This window comes from Talpa occidentalis, unplaced genomic scaffold (genome assembly GCF_014898055.3).
Source record: "Talpa occidentalis isolate TD23 unplaced genomic scaffold, MPIMG_talOcc4v2.1 talOcc4.10, whole genome shotgun sequence".
Lineage (NCBI taxonomy): Eukaryota > Metazoa > Chordata > Mammalia > Eulipotyphla > Talpidae > Talpa > Talpa occidentalis.
This window is the reverse complement of record NW_023600993.1, coordinates 90,960,171-90,987,810: the sequence shown is the minus strand read 5'-3', so window position 1 is coordinate 90,987,810 and position 27,640 is coordinate 90,960,171. Positions and strand designations below refer to the sequence as shown.

General features: G+C 43.1%; 1 protein-coding gene across 4 annotated transcripts; it reads right to left on the bottom strand.

The window, feature by feature from the left end:
* Positions 1-1,244: 1,244 nt before the first annotated feature.
* PANK2 (pantothenate kinase 2) lies at positions 1,245-27,635 on the bottom strand. Of its 4 annotated transcripts, none has more exons than XM_037498510.2 (7): positions 27,025-27,635; positions 15,228-15,580; positions 12,108-12,361; positions 11,031-11,207; positions 7,579-7,702; positions 5,935-6,060; positions 1,245-2,310 (listed from the first exon to the last, which is right to left on the bottom strand). In XM_037498510.2, the coding sequence occupies exons 1-7, from the start codon at positions 27,290-27,292 to the stop codon at positions 2,260-2,262; spliced, it is 1,353 nt and encodes a 450-aa protein (XP_037354407.1). In that variant the 5' UTR covers positions 27,293-27,635; the 3' UTR covers positions 1,245-2,259. The 4 variants fall into 4 exon arrangements, with proteins under 4 accessions (XP_037354407.1, XP_037354416.1, XP_054553548.1 ...); XM_037498519.2 differs by lacking the exon at positions 27,025-27,635 and adding an exon at positions 17,520-18,162; XM_054697573.1 differs by lacking the exon at positions 27,025-27,635 and adding an exon at positions 16,510-16,923.
* Positions 27,636-27,640: the final 5 nt, after the last annotated feature.

Sequence of the window (27,640 nt, the reverse complement as noted above, 5' to 3'; positions counted from 1 at the left end):
AGACAGCACCCCCATACATCACATTCCACTCAGGCGGCAACATTCATCTCTCCAGCCCATGTAGAGTTGTCGGGACCAAGAACACAGCCTGTAGGGGGACAGGAAGGGCTCCGTGACGTGAGTAGACAGGAACAGACAAGTGCTAAGACAAGACACGGAGTGGCTTAAACCAGGTGCTGTCAACGTGACTGCAGATTTACATGCATCTCCCGAAGCTGGAGGTACACTGGCAGGCAGCTAGGATGCTGGCAGAGGTCCTGGACCAGGACAGGTCTCCATAGAGAACAGCTGGCTCCGGCTCCCTCCCTGCTGCTCCATCCAGAACCACGGAGTTCTCTGCCTAGAGAAAGCAGGGAGAACCTGCGTAGCATGGGGCTTGAGAAGCACAACTATGGCACCCGTGAGGTGGTGGCACTGTCTTTGGCGGTCATGGAGGGAAAGGCGGAGCACCCGTCACGTGGTAGGAGGCAGCCTGGATGAGGATAGTGGGCCAGGACTGGAGGTGACCCAGGAGGCTGGGGGTGAGGGTGCCAGGAGGAGCGCAGCATGGAAGCAGGAGCTACACCAATCACCAATCCCATTCCTACAGCTCCCTACAGCTGCGAGGCCTGCGCGGACCAGCAGCACCAAACCACAAGCGCCTGTACCATCTTCAGCTGGCGGCGGCGGACCAGGCCGAGGGCTGTGGTCTATGCTGCCCCCACGCGGCCGACACCGGGAGCGCCAAGGAATCGGGATGATCTGGGAGCGGCGCGCCCGGCCCAAGCCCCGCCCCCCTGTGCCAGTCCTCTGTGCCTTAGCAACCTTCCTTCCCGCTGTGCCCAGTCCCTGCTCCCTCGCCCGAAGAGGAGGGGAGGTGGCCAGTGTCTTGGGGCTTCCTGCGTTGTACAGACCCTTCATCGAGGTCAACAGGTGCCAGGCACCCAACAATATACAGAGCCTGCTCTAGCGCCAAGGGCGAGTTTTAAATTACTCCGCACAAAAGGACTCCAAGCCAACCTTTAACAAGACGACACCTCAAGGGCCTCCCCTGGTGGCGCCGTGGTTGAGCGCTGGGCTGCGAAGCTGCCCGCAGCCTCTGCGGCGCCAGTTCGATCCCCGGCTGCTCCCCGACCACCTGTGAGGGTCCCACATGGCGCGCAGACCTCTCCTGCCGCCCGCTGCTCCCCTCAGCAGTGTCCTTCGGTCCTTCTGCCTGCTCTGCTCCCCGCTCTGGCTCTGGTGAATTCTCTCACCCTCCCGCGCTTCTGACTGTACCCAGTGCTTGTATAAATAAATCTTTAAAAAAAAATAAAGATATAAGGTCAATTAAAAAAAAAAAGACTACACCTCAAATCCTGCCCTTCTCAAGCAGTCTTCTGAACCTGATTCAGTTCCATGGCAGCACCGTGCCAGGCAGTTTGCTCAAGGGGGAAAGTTGCTGGAGGAGGGAGAAGCCAGTGTCGCCCCCCACCCTCTTCCCCTTCCATTTCCACAAGCCTGAAAGAATAACCAGATTCTCCCCAGGTCTCAGGAGATGCGGATTCCAGCGCCCCTTGTGTCTGAGTTTAGTCTTCCATGCTGTGCTTTTTCTACTGGAGGATCCACTTCCCTCAGATCAAGAATGGCCCCCCAACTGGAGGAAACTGGCCAGGGAAGTCCTATCTTTATGAACAGTCCTTCCCAGGTCTTGCAGTGTAAAGAAACCCAAAATGCCCTTCCAAAAATTGCTTTTCCAAGCTCTAGGTACACACCTAACTTGCCCAATTAAATGTGCAGAACCTTGAAATACAACATGTTCTTCAATTTGTTCACACAAAGGGACCATGCGCACCAGAGCTAACGCTCGGATGATCTCCACGGCCGGTGACAACATTGTGATTGTATCACACAGCAGCTTGCTTTACATTCAGCAAATTCAAACAGGACACAAAACCAGTCAGCCGAACACAGAACAGTTCTCCCCTGAAGTGGCCCCAGTAGAGCTGAATTTCAGGAACACGCAGCATGTTTAACAAGGCTACACTGAACAGCAACTTAAACAGCAACTCGTCGCTGCCATGGACATGTCCACTTCTTTAGACACACGTGTCTTTCCTTATGGTTACTACTTTAGACTGAATTTTTAAGGAGTGATCTTGATGACTTAGAAAAATACACTTGTCCTTTCTTGCTTTGATTCAGGTAGTACACAATCATAAAAGTGAGCAAGTCTCTTAAAAAACAAAAGTCCAGAGATCCCAGGGTGGAAGATTCCAAGAACCCCTCCCCAGGTAAAGATCAGGGCATCTTCAACAGTTCAAGGAGTGCTCCAACGGCTCCAAAATAACCCTGGAAAAAAAAAAAAAAAAACACACCAAAAATAAGAGCAGTTTTCCTTGGACTGACTTGAATCATCACAAGTGAGATGACTGGCGTTAACCCAGTGCTGCCCTTCCCTCCTCACACCCGCTCCCTGAGCACCCATTTCGCGGCGCCCAAGGCCAGCGTGAGAGCAGAGCAGCTCTGAGGAGCCCAGGCTGGGGAGGAGGGCCGGCTGCACCGGACACTGCACGTCAGCCAGCACCCGCAGGGCCTCAGGAGCGTGAGGCCAGCAGCTCAACTCCCCCGGGAAGGGCTGGTACCTGGGCTGTCCAGTCAGGAAGGGAGAACTAGAATGCCTGGAGCGTTTCCACACAACTAAGAACGAAAGGGAGATGGGACAGAAGGGCAGTGAGTAGCAGCAGCAGCGGGCAGATCACAGAACGAGGGCCTGACTGGCTATATAGGCTGTAAGGGAGTGAGAAGCGGGTGGGATGGATTCGGAAGGAAAGGGGGGGCCACATGCAGGTCCCTCTCAAGGGTGATGCTATCCCAGAAGTACGAGATGCAGAGAGCAAGGAGGCTTTTCACACAGAAGGGGCAAAGCCGAGGTGCCCAGGCAGCCAAGCCGCCCGCGCAGCCAACCACTGGGATGTCTGGAGGTGGAGCAGAGCAGCAGGTGGGCTGCACTGGGAGCGGCAGGCGGCAGAGGAGTGGAGAGCAGAGGCAGGAGACAAAGCTGCGGCTAACGGACAAGTACCGAGCCCGGCCCGGGAGCAAGCAGCCGAGTCAACTACAACCAAGAACCAAGACATGGTAAGCCAGTAACAAAAAAAATCTGAAGGGATTGACTATGAAGGAAAGTGAAACGACACCCACTCTCTCAGCAAGTGTGCAGGAGTCAGAGGACCTCCAGTGACACAGAATTCAACCAGTCTCCAAAAGATGAGAACAGGGAATAAGATGCTTTAAGGGAGAGAGACGACAGAAAAGGAATGTGGGAAGATCCACAAAGACTTGCTTGCCAAGCCTCAGCAGAATGTACTGAAAGTCTCTGCAATAGTCCTAACTCAGGTGCAGCCTATTTTCTGAGAACGGCTACTTCAGGAAACGTGACCACACAGCAGGAAGGCTGACACCTGCCCTGCCACGCTATTTGGCTGTTGTTGTTTTTTAAAGATTTATTTTGATTTATGCAAGCAAGAACTGGGGTCTAGGCCAGAGGTAAAGAGGGATGGGAGGATTCACCAGAGACAGAGTGGGAGCAGAACAGGTGGATCTACTGAAATACACTGCTGAGGGGAGCAGCGGGGGAAGACTCCAGAAGAGTCTGCTGTGCCATGTGGGTAGCTCCCTGGCCGGAGTGGCTGGCGATAGCTTGAAAGCACTCAGACTTAGCCCCTGCGCCACCAAGGAGGCCCCCCATTTGTTTTGTTTTTAAGAAGGCAGCCATGTGCATCAAATATGATGGGGGCCAGAAACTGTAGAAGCAACACAACTGAGCAATGCTCAGGACTCCCCAATTACAACCAGAGGACAGACTCAAGGGCATTCATTACAATAAGCTACACATTGTGCTTTATGTAGCTTTCTGTATGTTTTATTTTACACGACAAAAGAGAAAGTTAACCACTATCTTGAGTTTCACTGAAGACCCAGAACCTATACAAGTAAGAGAGAGGTTGGTACATTGGTACAAGCAGTATGAGAACAGTAAAGGATAAAAAAATAAAGGCTTAATAAGAATCTATACAAAACTTTCACAACAGTAGTTACAACCTCAGTGTGAGAGCAGAACATGTCAAGACTCAAGAGAGCATGACAAAGTTCCACAAGGACAGAAGCAACAGAGTCACAGGTCTGAATGCAGATGGAAACACAAGACAGGGCCAGCGCTGCTCACCAGAGAGAAGTGAAGCCTGAGGGCAGAAAGGACGGCAAAGCGCTGATAGGGAGCTATGGAAAGGTGCTCAGGAACGCGGGCCAGTGCAGGGCGTATGGCACAGCGTGGCCACCACAGTGGACACAGCCATATGCCCCACAGAAAAGCTGTTAGAGTAAATCCTAAGAGTTCTCATCACAAGAAAATAGTGGTTTTTTTCCCCCTTTTAATTTTTTTTTTTACTTATGCACAGAAGAACTAGGGTATAGGCCAGAGGTATGAGGGGTGAGTGGATTCACCATTGAGAGTGGAGAGCACAACAGGCAGACTGACTGAAATACACTGCTGAGGGGACCAGCGGGAGAGAAATCTGCTGCGTCATGTGGGTAGCTCCCTGGCCGGGGATCGAACTCATGCTACAGTGGCTGGGGATAGCTTGACAGTGCTCAGACTTAATCTCTGTGCCTCCAGGGTTTGTCTCCTTTCTTTTCTTTTTGTTTGTAATCTACGAGAAGATGGATGTAAGCTGAACCTACTGTGGTCATTTCACAAGATGTAAAGCAAACCATGACGTAGATCTTAAACACAGTAATCTATGTCCCAATAAAATGGGGGGAAATGTAAAAACAAAATTTCATAAAGGGTTCATATAATAATCATTAGGTTCATATTATATGACACTTTAAAAAAAGTAACCTAAGAAAATTAACCTCCACACTCTGCCTAGGTCAAGGTTCATTAAGAGATAGACATTTGGCAGCAGGAAATTCAACTAAAATATAACATTAAATGGGGTTTCTTTATATTTAATAGATAAAGCAAGCCAAAACAGGTCAAGTCACAAAAGATGTACATAAAAGGCATAAAAAACTTGAAAGATAATTTGCTACCAATCTGCTAACATAATAACATTAAAAGGAAAGTTAGATCACTTAAACCTTAAGATTTTTAAATGCCTGATCTTGCACTTTGGGTTTTAACTATGAATTTAAGAGCAAATTAAAAGGAAAAACTTAAAGCAATTATTGAAGACAAAGGATCTCTTTCTAATTTCAAATCCTGTTTTGATTCTGTCAATTCATAAAATACTGTTAACATAATTGTGCACACACTATTCTAAACAAATGTTCAACACTATCTAAAATCCAGTAACATGTGAAATAGTTCAACTGCTCAAGAACCAAGGAGAGAGAAGCGTTCCCCCACTTCCATTGTTCTGGTTCTATTTAACCCAACAAGAAAAATTAAAAGGCGCCTTCCAAAACAGGGTATCAGGCTGAGCAATTAATGATTCTTCCCCATTTTGTTATTTCTGGTCCGTCTATATAGTGAGTTCTTATGATAGTGTGATCTGATCTTTTACTTATCTATTTCTTTTTAGAACACCTTAAAATGGCTTATGAAATGACAGCACATAAAAACTGACCAAAAAAAAGGGAAAAAGAAAAAAGCAGAACTCACAGTAAACACATTTACAAAGTGCACAATGGGAAAAATATAAAGTATGGTTCAGAAAAGAACCTGTATCAGAAATATAGGAGAGTGTTCTTCCTCAAATTTTTTTTTCTTTAGAATTGTTTAAACTCAGAATTAACCAAAAATCTACCCTGCATTCAATCAGGTTAAGAAAGAGCTTTAGAATGTTCAACCCCTCATCCTGTAATTACAAAAAACACAGAAGAACTACAGCCCACTTCACCTCAAGTTTCAAAGCAGTGTGAGCCACGTGCCCCTCACGTGTGTAACACAGCACAGGAATTAAGGCCGCTTACCTCATGTTCCGAAAAAAGTGCTTTCAACTGCCCCTTGGACCAATAATCCAAAGCATACGCCAAAAGCCGCATGGCGATCGTATTAATTCTCAAGAAATTTCCAACAAATACCACCTGGTTAATGTTCTGAGCACATCAAAAACAGGCAGTTAGTTTTCATCTTAATTTCTGTTCATAAAAGCTACCCAAAACAGAGCACCATTTGCAGTTTTTTAGCAGCAACTTGGCTGCTGATGAAAAAAAAAGCATTTACATTCATTTACTTGGTCCAAAGTTACTTAAATCTGACCCCCCACCAACATTGGACCAAACCAGAAAATGTCATTTGAGGAAAAAAAGACTAGGAAAAACATCTGTATTAAATATGACAAATCACTACTATTAAAAGTTTGAGATAAGAAAAATATAAATTCAATAGAAGTGTCATAAATAAGCAAATTACACAAAAAATGTAAGAAAAAAACCTCAACCTCACACACAAGTGATCAAAGAAAATTTAGATCTATTGAAAGTTAGCAAAACAACTGAAATTCCTCCCCCAGTGTTAGTCAAGTTACGGTAAAACATCCACTCATTCATTCATTCATTCATTCATTGCTAAGGATCTAAACTGGTACAGCGCTTGGGCAAAACATCTTGACAATACATATCAAGATCCATATGCATGATCATGTTCCCGAGAAGAGAGACGCAATCCTCAAAGCTCTTATCAAGAATAGAATTCCACCAAGGAATATTCACGCTCACATATGCTTGACTGTAGAGCTGTCAAGGGCAAGTGACCAAATACCCGCCCAGTTCTATGTAAATGACTTCTGATATAAAAAGAACTTGATCAATTATATAGCCATAAAACTTATATTTAAATAAAAAATATAAAAGGATATGTACACAAACTATCTTAAAACACATAAGAGGGAATATGCAACGAAAAGTAGTGTTCAGATACATAAGTCATTTTTTTAATTACTTGACTGATACAGTATATTTTTAATTAAAAATGAGACAAAACCTATTGCACCTTTTAAAATTCCTTAAGGAACATATCTATTTAAAATAGTTTAACAAAAATGTACAAATAGGGACAAGCCATAAAGCTGCACCATCGGGATGCCCAGGGGAAGGCCACTCTTGGTTCTTTCATAGCCCTGTACAATGCTGCTTGACCTGAATGCTACAAGGCAGCACTGTAAAGAAGCTGAAAGCACAAAGACAGCTCTGCTGCAGTGGAGGGGGAGCGGGTGGGCATTCCTCGGCCCACTCAGTCTTCTCCCAGCGTCAGTGACTTCCTCTGGATTCCTGCCCAGAGGCCTTATAGTTCAACCATGAGCCTGGAGTCTAGATTCAGCAACATGATCCATCACCACCACCCAACAGCACCATCATCTGGAAGAGTTACCTTGCTACCTTTCTCTACTTTTACCTCTACTTCTAGATAGTATTTATCTCTAATAGAGAAAAAAAGAAATCAGGATGACTCTACATGTGAAGAGTTTTAACTGTACTAATCAAACTCCACCCCATACTACTACATTTAGGAACAAAATGTAGAACTCTGTAGAAGACAGAGGTACACAAGTTGGGGCCCACTAAGTACATTCTGTATTTTTCTCAGAGCATCTACAGAAATCCATGTTCCCTTACTTCATTAAGGGCACACATTCTTGCTATAGAGCCGATGTTGTTGGTGATGGTGATTAAAGTCGCTCTGGCGAGGTCCTCTTTGCTGACCGCCTCTCGCTTCTCCTTGCTCATCATGTTTCCAAAGCTGTGATGGGGAAAAAAAAATCCATTGCTAGACCAAAGGCAACACAGACCACAAGAATATAAATGCTATTTTACTATGACAAGTGATTATTTTAGACCAACATTGTTCAAATTTTCAAACTTTCAATTACAAAATGGAGCATCTGCTCAAAGGGAATACTGCTTCAAGTAGAGCCCTCAAGCACTCTGAATGAAAAAAAAAAAAAAAGGCTTTCCCTGTGGTTTCTAATGAAATCTAGCTTTGACATCAGTTATTTGCACATTGTTAGGATCTCATGAGATCCACTGAAAGGCACCACTGCTCCTACTGCAACCAGGGAGTTCCAGAAGACACCTCTATTAGCAATTTATGCCCAACTGCACAGCTGCTACACTCAGCTGAATAGTCACATTCAGATTGTTTTTTCAGAGCAAACGAAGGACAGACTGCTGAGTGCCACAGTAAACTACTTACGAGCTTCAGATTTGCCTTGTAGATAAAGTACTTAAACTACTTCACTAACTGACCAGAACACAAACCCAACCAGACAGAAAAGGAAGTAATTATCAATAAGCAAGTGCTGCAAACATAGAAAATGAAATCTACAGCATTTACAGAGTGCCTAAAATCAGCAAAGCATGCATGACTGCCTTTTCTAGTATTAAAAACCATTTGGAAACACACACACAAAAACTGTTCCTAAGCAATATGAAAATGAAATTAAGACAACAACTCCACTTACAATAGTATTAAAAGAATAAATGCTTAGGAATATCTAAGAAAAAAGTAACACTTGTACACTGGAAACTAAAATAATGAAGCAAGCAGGCAAAAATCTAAAAAAATGGAAAGACATCCCATCCTCTTGATTCAGAGAACTACATGGTAAGATGACAATACTCCCCAAAGTGATCTACAGACGCATCACAATTCCTATCCAAGTCCCATCTGCCTTGTTTTTGCATACATTGTGTAGGGTAAGGAAAAAGTATCAGGCTTTTCTGCCCTCCCACCATTAGTATGGATGAGGGAACCCTGTGGTCCTGAATGCATGCCTGACGGCGGGCGCCTGAAGTGGGTACACCTGGGCTGAGAGACTGCGTTTATAAGGGTGGCATCACGGGCACGCCAGCAGAAGCCAAGAACAAACAGAAGCCGAGAGGAGAGGGAGAGAAGCAGAGAGAACGCCAGAGAGCCCAGATAGAGTGAGGATTTGCTGGGGGCTGGGAGGACTGCCAGCCTCCCGACCCCCCAACACCCTTGCCTGCCATGTGCCTAGTAAATCCCAATAAAAGCTTGCAAAAGCCACTAAGGCCTCCTTCTTTACCCGGTCTGCTGGATCAGAAAACCTGCATTGTGCCCTGTCCTGACCCTACACATTGACAAGTTACTTCTAAAGTTCATATGGAAAAATCAGGGGACCCAGGCTAGCCAAAACAATCTTGCAAAAGAACAAGTTGGATGAGTCAACTTTCCAATTTCAAAACTTAGTACAAACAACAGTAATGAAGGCAGTGCAGCACTGGCACAGGGATAAGAGCCAAAATAAGACCATATACTTATGGTTAATTGATTTTCAACCAAGTGAAATTTAAGTGGGGGAATTTAAGTGGGGGAGGAGGGGGAGCTATTCAACAAATGGTGCTAGGACAACTGTATATCCATGTACAAATGGATCAAAGGCCTGAATGTAAAGGCTAAAATCATAAAATTCTTAAAATACAGAAATAAATCTTCGTGAACTTAGACAAGTTTTTGGTTTTTTTAAAGATTTATTTATTTATGCACACAAGAACTAGGGTGTAGGCCAGAGATACAGGAGGTGAGAGGATTCACCAGAGACAGGACGGGGAGAACAGGTGGATCTACTGAAATACACTGCTTAGGGGACCAGCAGGCAAGACAGGAGATGTCCATTGTGCCATGTGGGTTAGCGCCTTAGCGGGGATCAAAATTCTCGAACTCATGCTGCAGTGGCTGTTGACAGCTTGATAGTGCTGAGACTTAACCTCTGCACCACCAGGAAGGCCCACAGGCAAGGATTTCTGATACACGAATGACCCCAAAAGCACAAATGATTAAAGATTAGGTAAGACGGACTTCATCAAAATTCAAAACTTTTAAGCTTCAAAGGAAGTGCAAAGACAATAGAGAGAAAATGTTTGCAAATTATGTAACTGATAAGGGGACTTACATAGAGAACATGTAAGAATTCTTACAATAACAAGACAAGTAATTCAACTAAAGAATGAGCAATAGACTTAAGCATTTTTCCAAAGACAGTCAATATGTATATGAAAAGATGCCCAATGTCATTAGTTATAGGAAATGCAAGTCAAATCCAGAACAGTCACTTTACACCTATTAAGGCAGTCACAACCAAAAGAGAGAATAACAAGTATAGGCAAAGACGTAAAGAAATTTAAAGAGTTATACACTGCTGGGGGCAGGGGGGCGTTGTAAAATGGTACAGTCCTTTAAGAAAAGTCTGGCAGTTTCTCAAAAGATTAAACAGAATTACCACATAATTCAACAATTCCTCTCTGGGTATATATATCTCCAAGAGAATTACAGATATGCTCACATGAAGAGTCATGTTAACAGCATTATTTGTAACAATCAAAAAGTTTAAACAACCCAAATGTTTACCAACTGATAAATGGATAAATACAATACTGTATACCCATACAATCAAACAGTATTCAATAAAAAACAATATACTGATATATGATACAACATGGATGAGCCTTGAAAATATGCTAAGTGAAAGAAGTCTGTCATAAAAGTCACCTGTTGTATATCATTTCTATGAAGTATCCAGAATACTTCAAATCTATAAGGCAGAAAATATATTACCACTTCCCAGGAACTATGGGTGAGGGAATGGGGAGTAACAGCTAACAGATAAAATTTTTTACTGGATGATGAAAATGCTCTGAAATTGGATTACAGTAATGAGTGCACAATTCTATACATAAGCTAGAAACCATTAAATCGTACACTTTAAAACAGGTGACTTTATAGTGTGTAAAGCTATTTAAAAGGAATGAAACATACTCAAATTTAAATATATTAGTCTTATACATTTTTTAAGATTTATTTATGCACAGAAGAAACTGGGGTGTAGACCAAAGGTGCAGAGAGAATAGAGAGAACAGGCAGACTGACTGAAATACACTGCTGAGGGGAGCAGTGGGTGAGACAGGCGAGGTCTGCTGCACCATGTGGGTCAGCTCCCTGGCTAGGGATGCAACTCAGGCTCTAGTGGTGATAGTGCTGAGACTTCACCCCTAGGTCACCAGGGAAGCCCCTATTAGTCTTATTTCTTAGAATGCACTTATCTCCTTACCTGGAAGCCACAGCCCAGCCGGGCAATCCAAACCGCTCATAGTCCCCTCCATAAATGTCTCGCACTAGTTTGTCCACTTTAGTGCTATCTCCACGAGATGCCATTTCAAGAGCTTCTTCAAAAGTGGTACAGCCAGTAAGAAGACAGCAGAGACCAAAAAAAGTTCCTCCTCCAAGACTGATTAAAAACAAACAACAAAAGTATTACAACATTTTTAAAAAGTCTAGGAGGGTAATATTTAAGAAACCGAAACAGTGTTACTGCATCACCCCACTGCCCCAATCCAATCATGCAGTGCCACCATGGGAAAGTCCGTGGGAAAAAAAATTAGGTGCTAAACATACATTTTGAAAATACATATTCATGGAAACAGCTCCTGCCTTTCTCTTTCCACATATATGCTCCAAGTAATCCTCATGCAAGCACCTTGTCACCCAGGCTCATCAGCTCCCAGCCCCACGCAAACTCCTCCGCGAATGTTTTCTCCCCCCAAAAATTACTCCTTTCATTAACTCACACCTATTAAACTTTTTTTTAACTCAGCCCTCCCCAGCATCTTGATTTTCCTCAGGTGATCTCTTATCCTTAAACCAAACATTTTCATCTGCCACCGAATCCTCCCTTTTCTGAGTACCCTCCCCCAATCATTTTTCCACTACTCAGTACCTCGACTTCTGGATCTTACAACATCCTCAGGGCTGTGTGTACATGCATATCTATGCCTGTCTGAAAGTTGGTATCTTCCCTCGCCTTATTAGATGCTACCTAGTAACGATGATTTGCTTTATGGCATATGCACAAAATACATTACCTAAGGTAAGGGACGATGAGTTCAATGAGTCCACTGATCAGATATTTTTGAAAGTATGGTAATGATATCTCGAGCAACTAAGATTAAAGTTGGTCATGAAATCAGAAATTTTCAATGAGAAACAATTATTTGTCTGTATAATCCCAGAAAAACGTTCATCTTTCATGTAACAGGTTCTCAAAGGCATACTTACAGGCAACAGTTTAAAAACTCAGCTTTAACCCATTATATCAAGAATGAATAATGACCTTTATTAAAAGACCTACCTGGTACCCGTGACTCGCTTGTAATTATCTTTGGAATATACTGCTAAGATGCTAACCCCAGAGCCAATGTTCACCAGAAGTAGAGGGTATGGATTTTTCAAGTCAAATGGTAACTTCTGACATTTCTCAGAATCAGCAGGGTTTTCAAAGTAATAGCACTGCGACCGTCCATTGAATCCAACTGAGTCAATGTACAAAATTCCTTTTATTAAGCAATCTAGTTCATCAAGTTTACAAAGCTGAAGATCACCTATCTGTAATGAAATAAAAAAGTATTCAGACTTTTTAACCAGCGAAACAGATACAAAAATTACATTTAATAAGGCATTCTCTCTTCATAAAAAAACCATAGAAGTGCACACAAACATGTATTATCTGCACATGCTTTCCAGAACAGATCTGGAGACAACATAGGGACAAAGTGATAAGACAGACTCTTGCTTTGAAAAACTACAAACCACTGCAGCAGCTGAAGAAATGTGCCAAAAACTCAAGCAAAGAACAAGATGTCTCTTTGCAGAGATCATAAGGCAGGAGCGCAGGTGAGATCACAGCCTTATCAGCAGAAAAACAGACTTCAGAGTTCCAAGTGACTCAAGCACTTGGCGACACAAGACAGAGCTGCAAGGACTCTTGACACCTGCTTTTTTCCAAAGACCACCTCAAGGCCATGGAGCAGCATCAAAGTAAGTCACGCTTTACTCTTTAGTAACCTGAAGCCAAAGGTCTGAAAATGTCTGATTAGAAGGTAAGATTTCTCTCTAAACTGGTCACAGCCTCTGGTGGAGGGAGAGATTTTAGCAGTACCAAAATTCAAAACACTGTTATCAAACTTAATTACATTTAAAAAAGAAATTACTAAATTATTCATATTCTGAAACACTGTATTGCAATTAAAAATGAAGAGGATCATCATTCAATTAAGAATTACATCAGGAAGAGATCTAAGAAAGTGTTAATAAAAAGTTGAGAAACACTTTATAAAATTTTCAAATTGGAGTCAGGTTATATTCTCATTCCCTAAACTGGCTCCCTCATGCATGAGTCTCTGTAATAAAGCCTTGCTTGGTTCAACTACTAAATATATATATACTCAAATTGCCTATTTTTAAAACCAAATTTATATGCACATGTCTGTTATCACAGTTACACAAAAGATAAATATTTCATTAACAATGGTAACTTTAGAGATGGCATAAAGAAACTTCCACATTTTACTCTAGGAACTTTTAAACCACTTGATTGTTTACAAGTATATTCAATATACGTGGAAAATGTAAAGATGCCTCAAAGCAACTTTTCCACTTTTCAACCAAGTTTAGTCCAGACAAGTTCTCCCCCACTAACTAAATTCTTATTTGATTATATTTACACTGTTTATTCTGATCTGCCATGAAGACATAAGTCAATAGGTAACTTCATTCAATCTTTAAATAACCCCAATTAAGAATATTAAGTCTTCTTACCAAACCCAAACCCTTGAAGTATTTATCACTATCCTTATTTCATCTGTTCATGACCCAAGGCCAATAATACCAACTTCCTGAACCTTGAAATCTCAAGTGCCAATATTTTCATTTCAATAGCGACACCAGCAGCTATTGGAATCAAAGCTTTTTTCCGCCACTGTATGTCAAACCAGTATCTTTTATCCTTCCCATAATTCATGTTATCCTGAAGTGTCTCCTCTGTTGTGCTACTACTCTTAATGAACCCCAGCCCAATTACTTTGATACCTAGCAAACAACATTTAAAGAGAGTAAACTAAGTATTTAAAAAAATATTGCACTGTGGTTGATTAAATATTAGTCTCTCCTAATGCACAAACAAGCATTTGATAGGCATTTCATTCTCAAGCAACTTTCAAGGCTAATGCTGCAGCATACAAATGAAAAGGCACAGCAGTCTAAGCACCAATCCCTAAGGTTCAGAATCCACAGTGCACCCTCTCCTAGCATTACTGCACAGCACTAAGCCTGTGGAAACAGTCTGAATGGAGTCCAGATATGTTCCAAAGGAAACTTCTATAGTGTCCTGGAAAAAGGGTTTTTTTTCCCCCTTTATCTCTTAGTTATTTATGATCCAGACCTCTGTGAGGCTCCACAAAGGAGGGGAACTCTCTCTCCTCCTGCCCCCTTCCCCTTTTTTCACAGGTAGAAACCACTGAAAACCAACCACCAAAAGAAGTTTAAGAACAAACTATAAAACCTTGTTTAAAAAGTCAAGTTGATTCTGTATTAGGATTATGATCAGCTATGGGTCAATATAAGGAGGACAAAGAATGAGGACATAGTCACAAACCCAACAATGACAAACAAGGGAAAATGAAGAATCTTTGAAATAATATTCTCATTTGGTGGCATTATGAAATGGTCACAGAAGAGATTTTAAATCTAAATCGCACCTGATGATCTGCCTCAGTCAATTCACTTGTGAATTCTCCCATCTACCCCCACACATAACCTTCAAAGGACCTAGCCTCAAGGCCTGACAATATTCACTGAAAAAAAAAAAAAAAAAAAAAACAAAATCAAGGGCCCCCTGGCACTCCCCTTCAGCGTCAGGCATGATGCAGGGATTCCTGTTAACAAATGTGCAGCACAGAACACCTCAGAGGCATTGTGGGCTGTGCTGTCAGTCATCTCCATTAGTCCGAAGACCCAAAACCCACTTCTTTGACACAAGTTCCTTAATTAGTACACTATGCATGAAACTGAGGAGACGAAGAGGAATGATGTGGTAGATGAAACTGGCAACAGTATTACTACATGAAATGACATTAATTGTTCCCCTTGCTTTTCAGTATCTTTTGCTCAAGATGTAATGATGTCCACCCTGATAGGTAGGCAGTTCCTTCTGCTTAGACTATTCTTTCATACTGAAAAACCAAATGCTCTACGGTCAGTGGTTCCAATTCTCATCAACTCATCTGAACTGAGCAAAAAGTAAAATATACAACAACCTCTAGATGTCAGGCCCTGCCTATCACTAATTTATATTTAATCTTAATCTGACTCAAGACAATTTAGGCTCCATTATAGATGGAAATGATTCCATCACTTGCTACTTAATATTTTTAACAAATTATCATAAATTGTATATAAGCTAAAAAATGCATACTGTGAGGAAATCCTGCTCAAATTTGTACGCTCCACCTCCAGTGGCACAAAAGACAGTGTGGAGACTTGAGAAGTTTTTATCTCTGCCCATCTGAATAAAAGCAGGCATGTCATGAGTGGGAAAGCGTATAAAGTGCAGATTGCCTTTGCGTCCACACAGAGTCAGGTCCTTCAGCTCCAGGTGCACGTCCCGAATACCCGTGGACCCGTAAGCCACATTGGAGGTCAGGTACTTTCGGATGCTTTTAAGACTTTCTACTTCTTCTTCTTCTTCTTCAGCAGTGATGTCTTTGGGTTCAAAATAAACCAGCTTGACCAAGGTTCCACCAATATCCAAGCCAAACCATGGAAATACTAAATGTGGAAGAAAAAAAAAAAGTCAGAACAGCCTTTTTCCCTGAAAACTAAATTTACACTTACTCGATTAGCAATTTACTTCATACCCTAGAGTTTCCAAGGACTAGTATTACAAACAAAAAGCCTTTTGGGAAAATAATGATTCCATCTGATTTAGAAGCACAACTTTTTTTTAAATGTTAGAAAAGTCAAAGAGAAAAATATCAGAATTTTGAACCAACCCAACCTGACCTCTACTACAAAGTACTTAATAACAATGACTACCCAGCAATCTCAATTCTGGGGTATGTGAGAGAGGGGGAAAAGATTAAGAAAGCAAATCTTCACCCTTCCCCTTGGCTTAGAGGAAAAATCGTTGATAATTTCCTGAGCTCTGAGTTAGTACTCCAACTAAGGAAAGAAGAAATTCCCAACCCTATGTAATACAGACACTCCAGTGGTCAATTCTCTCTCAAAACTTTATGTCTTAAAAACAAAGTTTTTCAAAGGACTATAATGAAATAGATATTTCAAAGTTTGTATCTGTTCAAGAAATCTCTCCCAAAAAATGATTTCAGGAGATCAAGATAGACTGCAGAGACATTTGTATCTTCCCTTCCCACTGTAAATCCTGGAAATGCCTGCAGATCATATGTTGACATTTTCTAAAGTCATTCTAGGAAATAAGAGGTGACAGAATCAGCAGAATTACGTAGAAAGAGACAATAAATGCCCAGAACCCTCCAAAGAATGCTGTAATAATCTGGGGTAGCTATGAAGGTGGGGGAACACAGAGGTGCTCCATCCAAGCTGTAGGCAGAGGTAGGTGCCATGGGGAAACAAGAGCAGGCTCTGGTGCAGTCAGTGTCTGCTGGGGAAATGCATTTGGTGTAACCCAATATGCCAGCCACTTCCCTGCACTGAGCCACAGCCCACCTCCAACCTACACAGGATAAGTGTTCGCGGAGCACAGGCAGCTGCATGCAAGAGTGAGGATGGCACCAGGGTAGCTGCTATTACCCAACAATGGGGAACCCCACACTTAACCATATATCTCACCTGTGCCCCACAATACATCCTGACAGACTGGTAAACACAAACCACATCCACTGAAAAGGGAACAACAATCCTCAAACCAGAGATAATTGCTTTACAAGCTAGAATCACCAAAACAGACAAACTGTGAAAATGAGAAGTTAAACATCTGAAGAAAGAACTGCAGGAACAAACAGAATATTTTCAATGATTCAACCATAAAGATTCTCAGAAATAAAATCTGATCCTCGAAAACAGAGTAAGCTACCAGAGGGAAAAAAAAAACACAAAAATGATCGCCAACTGTGGCTTTAAGAATCTATAGATGGGGCCTCCCCTGGTGGCGCAGCGGTTGAGCCTCTGCAGCACCTGTTCAATCATCAATCATCAGCCATCAGCCGCCAGCGAGGGTCCCACATGGCGCAGACCTCTCCTGCCTCGCCCGCTGCTCCCCTCAGCAGTGTCTTTGGTCCGTCTGCCTGTTCTGCTCCCCGCTCCGGCGCTGGTGAATTCTCTCACCCTCCCGCGCTCCTGACTGCACCCAGTGCTTGCATTAATTAATAAATCTTTAAAAAGAAAGATTACCAAAGGAAAAGTGAATTCCTACAAAGAAAGGTAAATTTAGACTTTTCATCAGTGACACTGATGTTAAAGACAATGGAGCACTGGCTTCTAAAGTTGTAAGGAAAAAAAATTAAAAATTCATAGCCAGTCAAACCAACTTTCAAGTGGGAGTGCAAAAGAAATTTTCATGTATGAAAGAGCTCAGTTTACTACTCAAAGACTTTCTCTGAAATAATTAGTAAATGCACTTTATAATTTAATTTTAAAAGCATCAGCGAAGATATGACCTTTAAGAAGTAAGCAAAAGCACCAATGCATGCTGAATTTTAGAAAAGCACTCTGAAACTAAAATACTTACATGATTTCAACATAGGAACTCAAAGAGGGAAGAGAGAGGAGAGGGAAGTGAAACAAGCAGCAGTTCTATCTAGTTGGGGAGAGAGAAAGATTCTGATTAATTCCAAATAATAGAGAAGTGATTTAAAAGCTTATAGGTAGCCCCAGAAGAAGAGCGTGTGACCTTTAAACAACGAAGGGGAAAAAAAAAAAAACACACCAGTTCAAACACAAGGAAGGAAAAAAAGTATGGGAAATACAAAACACAAAACAAAAATTGACAGGAATCATTGCAAACATATTAACACAAATAGTTCAAACGTCTTTCCTCTTGGAGGAAATTCAACTGTATGCTTTCATTAAAAAAAAAAAATCTAAAACAGGATAATACAGGCCTCCCTGGTGGCGTAAGGAGTTACGATGCAATCTATGAAGCTATCCACAGCCTCTGCAACACGAATTCAATCACCGGCCATATGGCGCAGCAGACCTCTCCTGACTCACTGCTGCTCCCCTCAGCAGTGTATTTGTCAGTCTGCCTGTTCTGTTCCTCACTGTCTCTGGTGAATCCTCTGACCCTCCCCCACACCTCTGGCCTGTACCCCAGTTCTTGCATACATAAATGTTTAAAAAAATAAAACAGGATAATACATGTAGACTGAAGGTAGATGGCAAAAAACACAAGAGTTGGATGCTTTAAGATAAAAAAAAAAAAAAAAAACAGGGCCTCCCCGTGGCACAGCGGTTGAGGGCTGGGTTGCGAAGCTACCCGCAGCCTGTGTGGCACTAGTTCGATCCCCAGCTGCTCCCCGACCACCGGAGGAGGGTCCCACATGGCGCGCAGACCTCTCCTGCCGCCCGCTGCTCCCCTCAGCAGTGTACTTCGGTCTTTCTGCCTGCTCTGCTCCCCGCTCTGGCTCTGGTGAATTCTCTCACCCTCCCGCGCTTCTGACTGTACCCAGTGCTTGTATAAATAAATCTTTAAAAAAAGAAAAAAAAACAGCAGTCAGAAGCACGTCAAAATCTTAAGCACATCGTTGGAAACCAACAGAGCAGGTGACTTACAGTATAGTAAGAAGTCAAACATTATGTTTCAAGACCAACATTGCATCTAACAGACGCTATTATGCTCACATTATGAGAGGGTCCTGCAAATAGTGATCTACCAAAGAAATCAGATGTCACAACTCATTCCTACCCTCACTTGCAATTCCATGTTCACAGACCAAGTCAGGGGGTGGACTCACTGGCACAATTTATTTAACTGATTTATACAGGTGAATTTGGGGAAGCAAAATAAATGCCTGGACAATTCTACTCCACTGTATCAAGCCAACATTAACAGAAAGCAAACAATACAAGCAGATAAAACATTTCAAACAAATGAAACATTAACGGGACAAAATGATATTATGTCATGTGCACAGTATGATAGGATACTAACACATGCTTCAAAAAACTCGAAAAACAAGAAATTGACAAACCCTCAAATCAGTTTGAGAGGAACACAGGGCTCAGAAAGGTGCACACACACAAAAAGGAATATATAGGTCTATCATAGGTAAGGTGGCTGTCTTAAACACAAAAAGTTTGCATCAAAAACCAAATACTTTCAAGTACCCATTAAGCAGTCTTAAAAATTAACTGCATTGACTTAAAGATCGCGAAATTTCAAAGAAAAACCACATTCAATTCCCCTATTATCTCAAAATTTTAAATACTCTAATAGACAGAAATAAATCTAGCCGGGCCTCCCCGGTGGTGCAGCAGTTGAGCGCTGGGCTGAGAAGCTGCCCCGCAGCCTCTGCAGTGCCGGTTCGATCCCCAGCCACTGGGCGAGGGTCCCACATGGTGCGCAGACCTCTCCTGCCGCCCGCTGCTCCTCTCAGCAGTGTACTTCATCGGTCTGCCTGTTCTGCTCCCCACTCTGGCTCTGGTGAATTCTCTCACCCTCCCACGCTTCTAACTGTACCCTGTGCTTGTATAAATAAATCTTTTTTAAAAAATAAATCTAGCCAACTGGGAATTTGTAAATCTGTAAATTTGAGGTTAAAGAGGAAATTCAAACAAAATTTATTTTAAATGTATGACAATGAAAACTTTATGCATCAAAACCAATAGGATATACTCAAGGAGGTACACAAGGGAAAACTTCTGCAATTAAATGTTTACCAAATGTATTCAAAATGAAGAAAGCATGAATAAAAGGGAATGTCACATACAATTTGAAATGCTAGAACACATTAGACCCAAAATTAACAGAAGTTATTAAAGATTAACAACAACATAGAGGGCCTCCCCGGTGGCGCAGCGGTTGAGCGCTGGGTTACGAAGCTGCCCGCAGCCTCTGCAACACCACCGGAGGAGGGTCCCACATGGCACGCAGACCTCTCCTGCCGCCTGCCACTCCCCTCAGCAGTGTACTTCGGTCCTTCTGCCTGCTCTGCTCCCCACTCTGGCTCTGGTGAATTCTCTCACCCTCCTGCACTTCTGACTGTACCCAGTGCTTGTATAAAATAAAAAATCTTTTAAAAAAGATTAAAAACAAGATATAAATGAAATTAGAAAAGCAGCACTGAACAAAGCCACGTAGAGCTGAAGCAATAAAATCAAGTTTTGAAAATGACATTAAAACAAATTTCTGCTAAGTATATCCCAAAATAGGTGTTTTAAAGATATGAAAATCAAAGATGAAAGAGTACATAACCAAGTATTATGTAAGTAAACCAATAGTATATGGCATCATAAGTTGACAATGTACACTATACAAAGGAATAGCAACAAAGTACAAAAAAGAGGCTCAAGAAGAGATAGAAAACAAACCAAAAGGACTGAAAAATTGTAAGAAGGTTAAAGATATACCACCCAAACAACTACAAAAAACTCCAGGCTCTAGTGGATTTCAGACAAACCTTGAAGAACTTTTAGGACACAGAAAAATCTAGAAATATTTCCAAGTCACTTTAACCTCATATCAAAGTATGGGAGGACCCAAGTATGCAAAACATTAAATTATTAAACAGAATCCAGCTGTGCAGTAAGAATAATAAATACACCAGCAGGTAAACGGGGTTTCTTCTCAGGAATGTAAGGTGGTTTTCACATTAAAAATTCCAATTAATGAAACCTGTTTACATTAAATTAAAGGAGAAAAACCATGAAGAGCTCAATGGATTACAAAAAATAAAAACTGAGAAATAAACAGAAGGAATAAAAAATTTTAAAAAGGTAGTTGAAGAATCAGCTTTTCCTACAAAATTAGCAAAACCCAACAAAATGACATGGAAAAATGTTGTGTACAGCAGTATAACAAGTCATAAAATGTTCAGAAATTAAATTTGTAGGATCATTATTAAATGGTGTATTGGAAGACATCCTGTTCCAGGCAGAAAAATTAAAATGTCAATTTTAATTAATCTACCGATGTCCATGCATTTCAAAAGAGAATACTGTGGCTGAATCCCCAGCAGCACCTCTGAGCCTCTGGGAATCCTGATTTCTTCAAACCAACACAAAGTCCATTTCCAGTGACAGGTCGAAACCAACCTGGATTGAGTATGAATTGGCTGTCCCTAGCACCTACAAAAAAGTTGCCTCACTGTTATGAAAGCAACAGTGCTAGTTATGATTAAAGGAGGGAGAGTCGATTCCTATTTTCATAACAGCAAGCACCATTCTTTAACCATCTTTTAAGATGATGCCAGTGGAGAGCAAAGAAATACAACAGCACACTATCAACAAAAACAAAACATCACGTCAAGAAGATTGGACTATGAAATTTTGGACATTAAAGCAAATTAACTCATATTTCCTTAGGTTAAAAAACTGAAACTCTGATAGATGACTATTATGTTAAGTAATCATTAACAATCAAGCATTATATTAGGCACTTCAGTGCATAAGCTTATTTAATGTTTACAAGTAACCATGTATTATAATCATACCATTTTACAGAACATACAAAACTGATGTGCAAAATAGGCCAAGGTCAAAGTCAAAAGAAGGCAGAAGTGGAACTCAAAATCCAAATTTCCTAAATGCTTTTAAGAGATGTCTGTATAAATCTAAGAGCACAGAAAACATTCTCGGGTTAATAAAAAAAAAAAGATTTAAAAGTGGTTTAATAAATCCCCACTCTTTAAATATTAAAATACATGGAAAAATAAGGAGTCTGAAGAGAATAGCTCAGTTCATATCCGTGTTAGAGTCTTAGTGGTTTCTGGGTTCCTGCTTAGACTGTACAGTGCAGAACTGAGAGGCGTGGGGGCCATTAGACCCATGCTCACTGATAATGGCTGAGGAAACTGTCTCAGCCTGTCTCTGTCTCTGTTACAGGAAACTGTCTCAAACTGTCTGTTACTTCTAAACGTTCAGTCTGTCCAAACGAGCTTAGATTCCCATCATTAAATGTTAAAGTCTCAAGTATAAAACTTTTTTTTTTAAGGTTTGTTTGTTTATTTATTTATACAAGCACTGGGTACAGTCAGAAGCGCGGGAGGGCGAGAGAATTCACCAGAGCCAGAGCCAAAGCGAGGGGCAGAGCAGGCAGAAGGACCGAAGTACACTGCTGAGGGGAGCAGCGGGCGGCAGGAGGGGTCTGCGAGCCTTGTGGGACCCTCCTCCGGTGGCCGGGGAGCAGCCGGGGATCGAACCGGCGCTGTAGAGGCTGTGGGCAGCTTCGCAACCCAGCGCTCAACCGCTGCGCCACCGGGGAGGTCCTCAAGTATAAAACTTTAAGCCATGTTTTATACTATAATATAATGAAACTGAAATAAGCATTCCAATTCTTTCTCAAAATACTATGTTTCTGATGGGGAAGTCATGAAAAAAAGGAAATCTTGCTATACGGTCATATTTCCTCATAACACCAACAGGACACCTATTATCACTTCTAAAGAATGAGTCCTGCCATTCATCTTCACAGATATTTCGCTATGTTTGCAGCTTCTAATATTTCCTGATACTAAGATCTCTAAGGTATTCAGTCAGTCAATTTAGGACATATTTCTAGAAATAATTTAAACTCTCGCTCCCTCATAGGTTATGTATGTGAAACCATCTTTGTTTTTTAAATACTATTATTTATTTATTTGTTTGTTTGTTTATTTTTGTGGGACCCTCGCCGGTGGTTGGGGATCGAGCTGGCGCTGCAGAGGCTTGCGGGCAGCCTCCCAACCCAGCGCTCAACCACTGCGCCACCAGGGGAGGCCCTGTGAAACCATCTTTAGCATAATGTCTGTCTCAAAATAGGTCACAACAACTAAAATGCCTTCCAAGAGGAAATATATGGTTTATGGAAATGTGTTCACTTTTTCAACATTCTCAATTACACTTTTACCAGACCACATGTGGTTATAAGATACTGCAAACCCAATCCTAGGCTGGCTAGGCAGCAATCCTTGGCCCCACATTAAGAAATACACCTTAATAATTCTTCTCAAAATAGTTTTAACTTGGGAACCAGATACTTCTAAAATATATAAAACAAGACTGTATATTTAATTCTATATTTGAGAATTTTATAAACACAAAACCTAACAGATTGCTTAAAAAACAGAGATGGCTTTCACTTTTAGAAAGCAAATTTAAAGCCATGTTTTAGAAAAGTAGGGGTGGTGTTACATCCTAGTCAGTCTCGCGGACAATCAACTGAGAAACCACAGTGTCTGACAATAAAGATACCTTAACTTGTGGGACCTCCCTGGTGGTGCAAGAGGTTAAGACCTATGAAGCTGCCTGCAGCCACTGCAGCACAAGTTTGATCCCTGGCCAGGGAGCTACCCACATGGCACAACAGACCTCTCCAGTCTCACCCGCTGCTCCCCTCAGCAGTGTATTTCAGGAGATCTGCCTGTTCTGTTCCGCACTGTGCCTCTGGTGAATCCTTTCACACTTCCCCCCCACACCCCTCTGGGCTGTACCCCAGTTCTTGTATGCATAAATAAATCTTTAAAAAAAAAAAAGATACCTTAGCTATGATCTGGAAAATGCTCAGTGTATAAATTTAAATCCAAGGAACATCATCATCACTCTTTAAAATGAAGAGTCTAAATAGCCTCTTTTCACTGCCTGATCAGGTCCTCTAGAACAACCTACAGTCTCTCTCCTTTTAACCTGTTAAAGCAAAAGATTCTTAGCAGCATACATTTCTTCTAGCTTGTTTTCATTCCTCCCAGAAAGAGCAGGGATGCCAAGACTGAACAATCACAATATTATCTGAATGCATGATTCATGCGTACATCCCCTAAAATAACAATGTACCGTTTTATACAGCTGCATAACTGGACTATTTTTAGACCCTGCTTAATGCTTTATATTTGTTAATAAGCCAAGATATGGGGCCATCTTTAATTTCACTTAGATTTAAGGTTGATAATAGGTTAAAAATAATCATCTTCTGCCTCTCAAAAATGGGCCACAAAGCAACAGAAATCAAACTTTTTTCCTGAGTTCCCAATGGGCATCCCTTTCTAATTTCCCAACTGAAGATGAAACATTGCATCTCATAAAGGGCAGTTTCATGGGGCCTCAGTACTGGTTCCATTCTGCCAACATGGATGCTCCCCCAAAAGCCAAAGAAAAGCCATCCATTTTCTAGGTTAGTATTGTCAGCTACAAATAATTTTATTTTCTGGACTACTGGAGTTTAAGCATGAGTCCAAAGTCAGCAAAGGTCACCCTGATGTGCTACAAGCTTGGGCATCACATTCAGAGATTCAGCATGTCCCCTTATACTACCAAGGAGCACTTTGGCCCCAGGGTTCCCACATCTCCTGAACATGTGATTAAAAAATGATCTCTAGTTACAAGAGTATATATTTTTTTCCAAAAATTCTCATTTTACTATATATAATTATGCCTCAATAAAATTTTTAAAATTAAGATATGCATACTTTTTGCAAAAAGATGAACTTTTGCAGACCTGAGTTTTTTTTTTAAAGCGTTTAAGTGATTCCAGCTGAGAACCGCTGCTCTGAGTTACACTGCATGTGATGTCCCCCACTCGAAAATGGGGAAGTCGAGAATGCTGGGTTTGAAGTTAGGCATCTAGACTCAAAACACAACTATTACTGAAATGTTTCCTCATCTTAAAACCACGGATAAAAAAAAATCTACCTCTTTGCATATCTGAGTTAAATGAGATGTGCATAAAATGTCTGGCAAGTAAGAACTATGTTGCCATCATTAGCATCTTTGTTTCCATCATTACTTGCTATTTCTCTGTCCTGTGAGAGATACACCACTTAATCTACAGCTTTGGAAGAACATGCCTAGGTAGCCTCATCCGTAGTAACTGTGCTGCCTTAAGTCTGAGATGGAGACAGGTTTGGGGATCACAGAGCACTAGGGAACAGGTGAAGCTGAACCGGACTATAATCAGGGTGGACAGCTCCACTAGTTTCAAAAGACAGTTTCCTACCTTTACTGTGTAGTGTGAAGTAGATTTTCTGATGTCAAGAAAGTAAGGTGGCACTACCCCATACCCGACTCTCCGAACTAGAAATACAAACATTTAATCTTTATTGAATTTCTCTCAAAGGAAACCAAAGTATATTCCTGAGGGCTCCACAGTAAACACAGCCTCTCCATCTCACAGGTCCACTCCTCACAGTTCAGAAAGAGCAGATGGAAGAGAGAGGACGAAAAGACAATACCCTGCTTATTTCTTCAGCAGGTCTCATTATTGAGAGATCATGTCATCATCTTAGTTCCTTTAAATAAGTTTCAGAACTACTTTATATACCTTTCCAATACAATCGAAACCAGTGTTTTTCAGAGTATCTTTTTGTGTGTGTGTGGGACCCTCGCCTGTGGCCATGAAACAAACCGGCCATGCAGATGCTGCCTGCAGCTTCGCAGCCCAGCACTCAACCGCTGCGCCACCAGGGGAGGCCCATTTTCAGAGTATCTTTTAAGTCACCTAATATCTGAATGTTTAAAATGCAGATTCTGGGGCCTCTCTGGTGGCACAAGGGGTTAAGATGCAACCTATGAAGCTACCTGCAGTCACTGCAGCATGAGTTCGATCCCTACCTAGGAAGCTGACCCACCTGGCATAGCAGACCTCTCCTGTCTCCCCTCAGCAGTGTATTTAGTAGATTCGCCTGTTCTGCTCCCCACTGTCTCTGGTGAATCCTCTCACCCACCCACCCCAACTCTTGTATGCATAAATAAATCTAAAAAGTTTAAAAACAGTGCCTGACCCCGCAAGCCCCTAAACACAGTAGTATTTTGAATCGTTGGGTCCAATGGCCACAAATATCGGGGATATGGCTTTAATTCTTCTTGGCAGAATCTCTGGAATTTACATCCGTTTCCAATGACTATATACAAGAATCACGAAGGAACTAATGTTTTGCTGCACTTAAAACACAAACCAGGCAACAGGCTCTAAAAATGGCACATGTTGAAAGTGGATAACGTTCTCCAAATTGTTCAAGAAGAAAAGACAAGAATTTAAAACTCCCAAACTTTTGTAATAAAATAGGGCGACATTTAATATTTAATCATCCAGACCACAGAAAACAAGAGTAAAGCAGCAGGGTAGCGTGTAGTTGGGCTAGGGTACAAGACTCCAGTAAGGGCTCATCCTACCACTTTCCCTCCCTCTCAAAATCTGCATCTAAGGCAAGCCGAGTTCCTGAAATAGGAATCTGGCAATAAGGGGTGGTGGGGGGAGGTAGGAGTAACCATATGTAAAATGTCACTGTATTTGAAGCTCCCACCAGAGTATCAAGACAGGATACTTTCAGCAGGAGCAATGGCTGCGAGACAGGCTCCAAACTGAAGCCGTGTAAAGCGGAGAAAATAACTGGACGAGCTCACAATGCAGAAAAAGAAACCTGACAAAAATGGAGAAACCGATTCTGGAAGACCGTGTGCAACTCCCAAGGCAAGACTCAGGAAAATGTTTTGCCTCAAAAGAAAAGACCTAAATCAGCAAATTGGGGGGGTGGCCGGGAGGACAGAGAGGGAGCAGGTGAGTGAGAGGTGACCCGAATTACCACGGGAAGAAAGCCAGGCTTGGTGCACACAACATGGAATCCAGCTCTGGGCCTGCAGCAATTCAGGGGGCAGTTACCCATCTTCCAGTAAAGCCCAACGCCCTATTAAAAGGATTTAGCGTCTTGGAGAGCAGCTCCCTGAAAACCCAAGGGAGACAGACATTTGGGAGTCAAAGGATTTGGGGGGAGGGGAGAGGCGGTGGAAGTGAGTCAAGAGCAGCCTTCCAGGGGATACAATCATGTGACCTGCAGGCAGAGAAAGCCCGAGCAGCTCCGGAGAGGGAGGAAGCGCCCTCGGCTCCGCAATCCGGCCGAGCAGACGGCCGGGCGCCGCGGGTGCGCCCCGGCGGGGGCCGATCCCCGCAGCCGCCGCGTCCGAAGACCCGCGGCCTCGGGCCCGGAGCTCGCCCACGCCCCGACCCGAGCCCCGAGCGCGGGCCGCGTCCCCGGCGGGCGCGCGGGAAAAACGGCGGCCGGGCCGGAAAGGGGGCAGGGCGAGCGGGGCGCCCCCCGGGCACTTACGCGGCCGCTTCTTCCTGAGGCTCTCGACGCGCTGGCGGGAGGCCGGGGTGGCGCCGCCGTAGGAGCCCGGCCGGTCCCGCCTCACGCCCTCCCCCGCCGCCGAAGCCCCCGCGGCGGGCGCCGACGCGCTGCTCGCCCGGCGCCGCTGCGGCGCCCGCCGCCGCCCATCGGGCCCCCCGGGCGCCGGCTCCTGGGCCGACGAGGCGGCTGTGGCGGCCGCGGCCCTGCCGTGGCGCTCCATGGGCTCGCCGAGCCGGCCCGATCCCATCCGCAGCCGCCGCCGCTGCCGTCCGAGCCAGGCCCCCAGCGCCGGACCCCTCGTCGCCTCCGCCGCGGCAGCCCAGCCGGAGCAGAGGCGCACCCTCGCCCGGCCGCCTCTTCCGTTGCGCCAACGCGCAGCGAGCCAATCCAGACAGGCAGGGGGCGGACCACGGCCGCGCGTCCAATAGGCTTCCTGACTCTCGGCAGATCGACCGCGCCTCTATCCAATGAGAGGCTTCCGTGGCGGGCGGGCGGGCGGAGGGCGGCGGGGGAGGGGAGCGAGCCCGGCGGCGGTGGAGAAGGCGGGGTGGCTGAGGGCAGAGTGATGGCGGCGCCGCCCAATGGACGCGGTGCT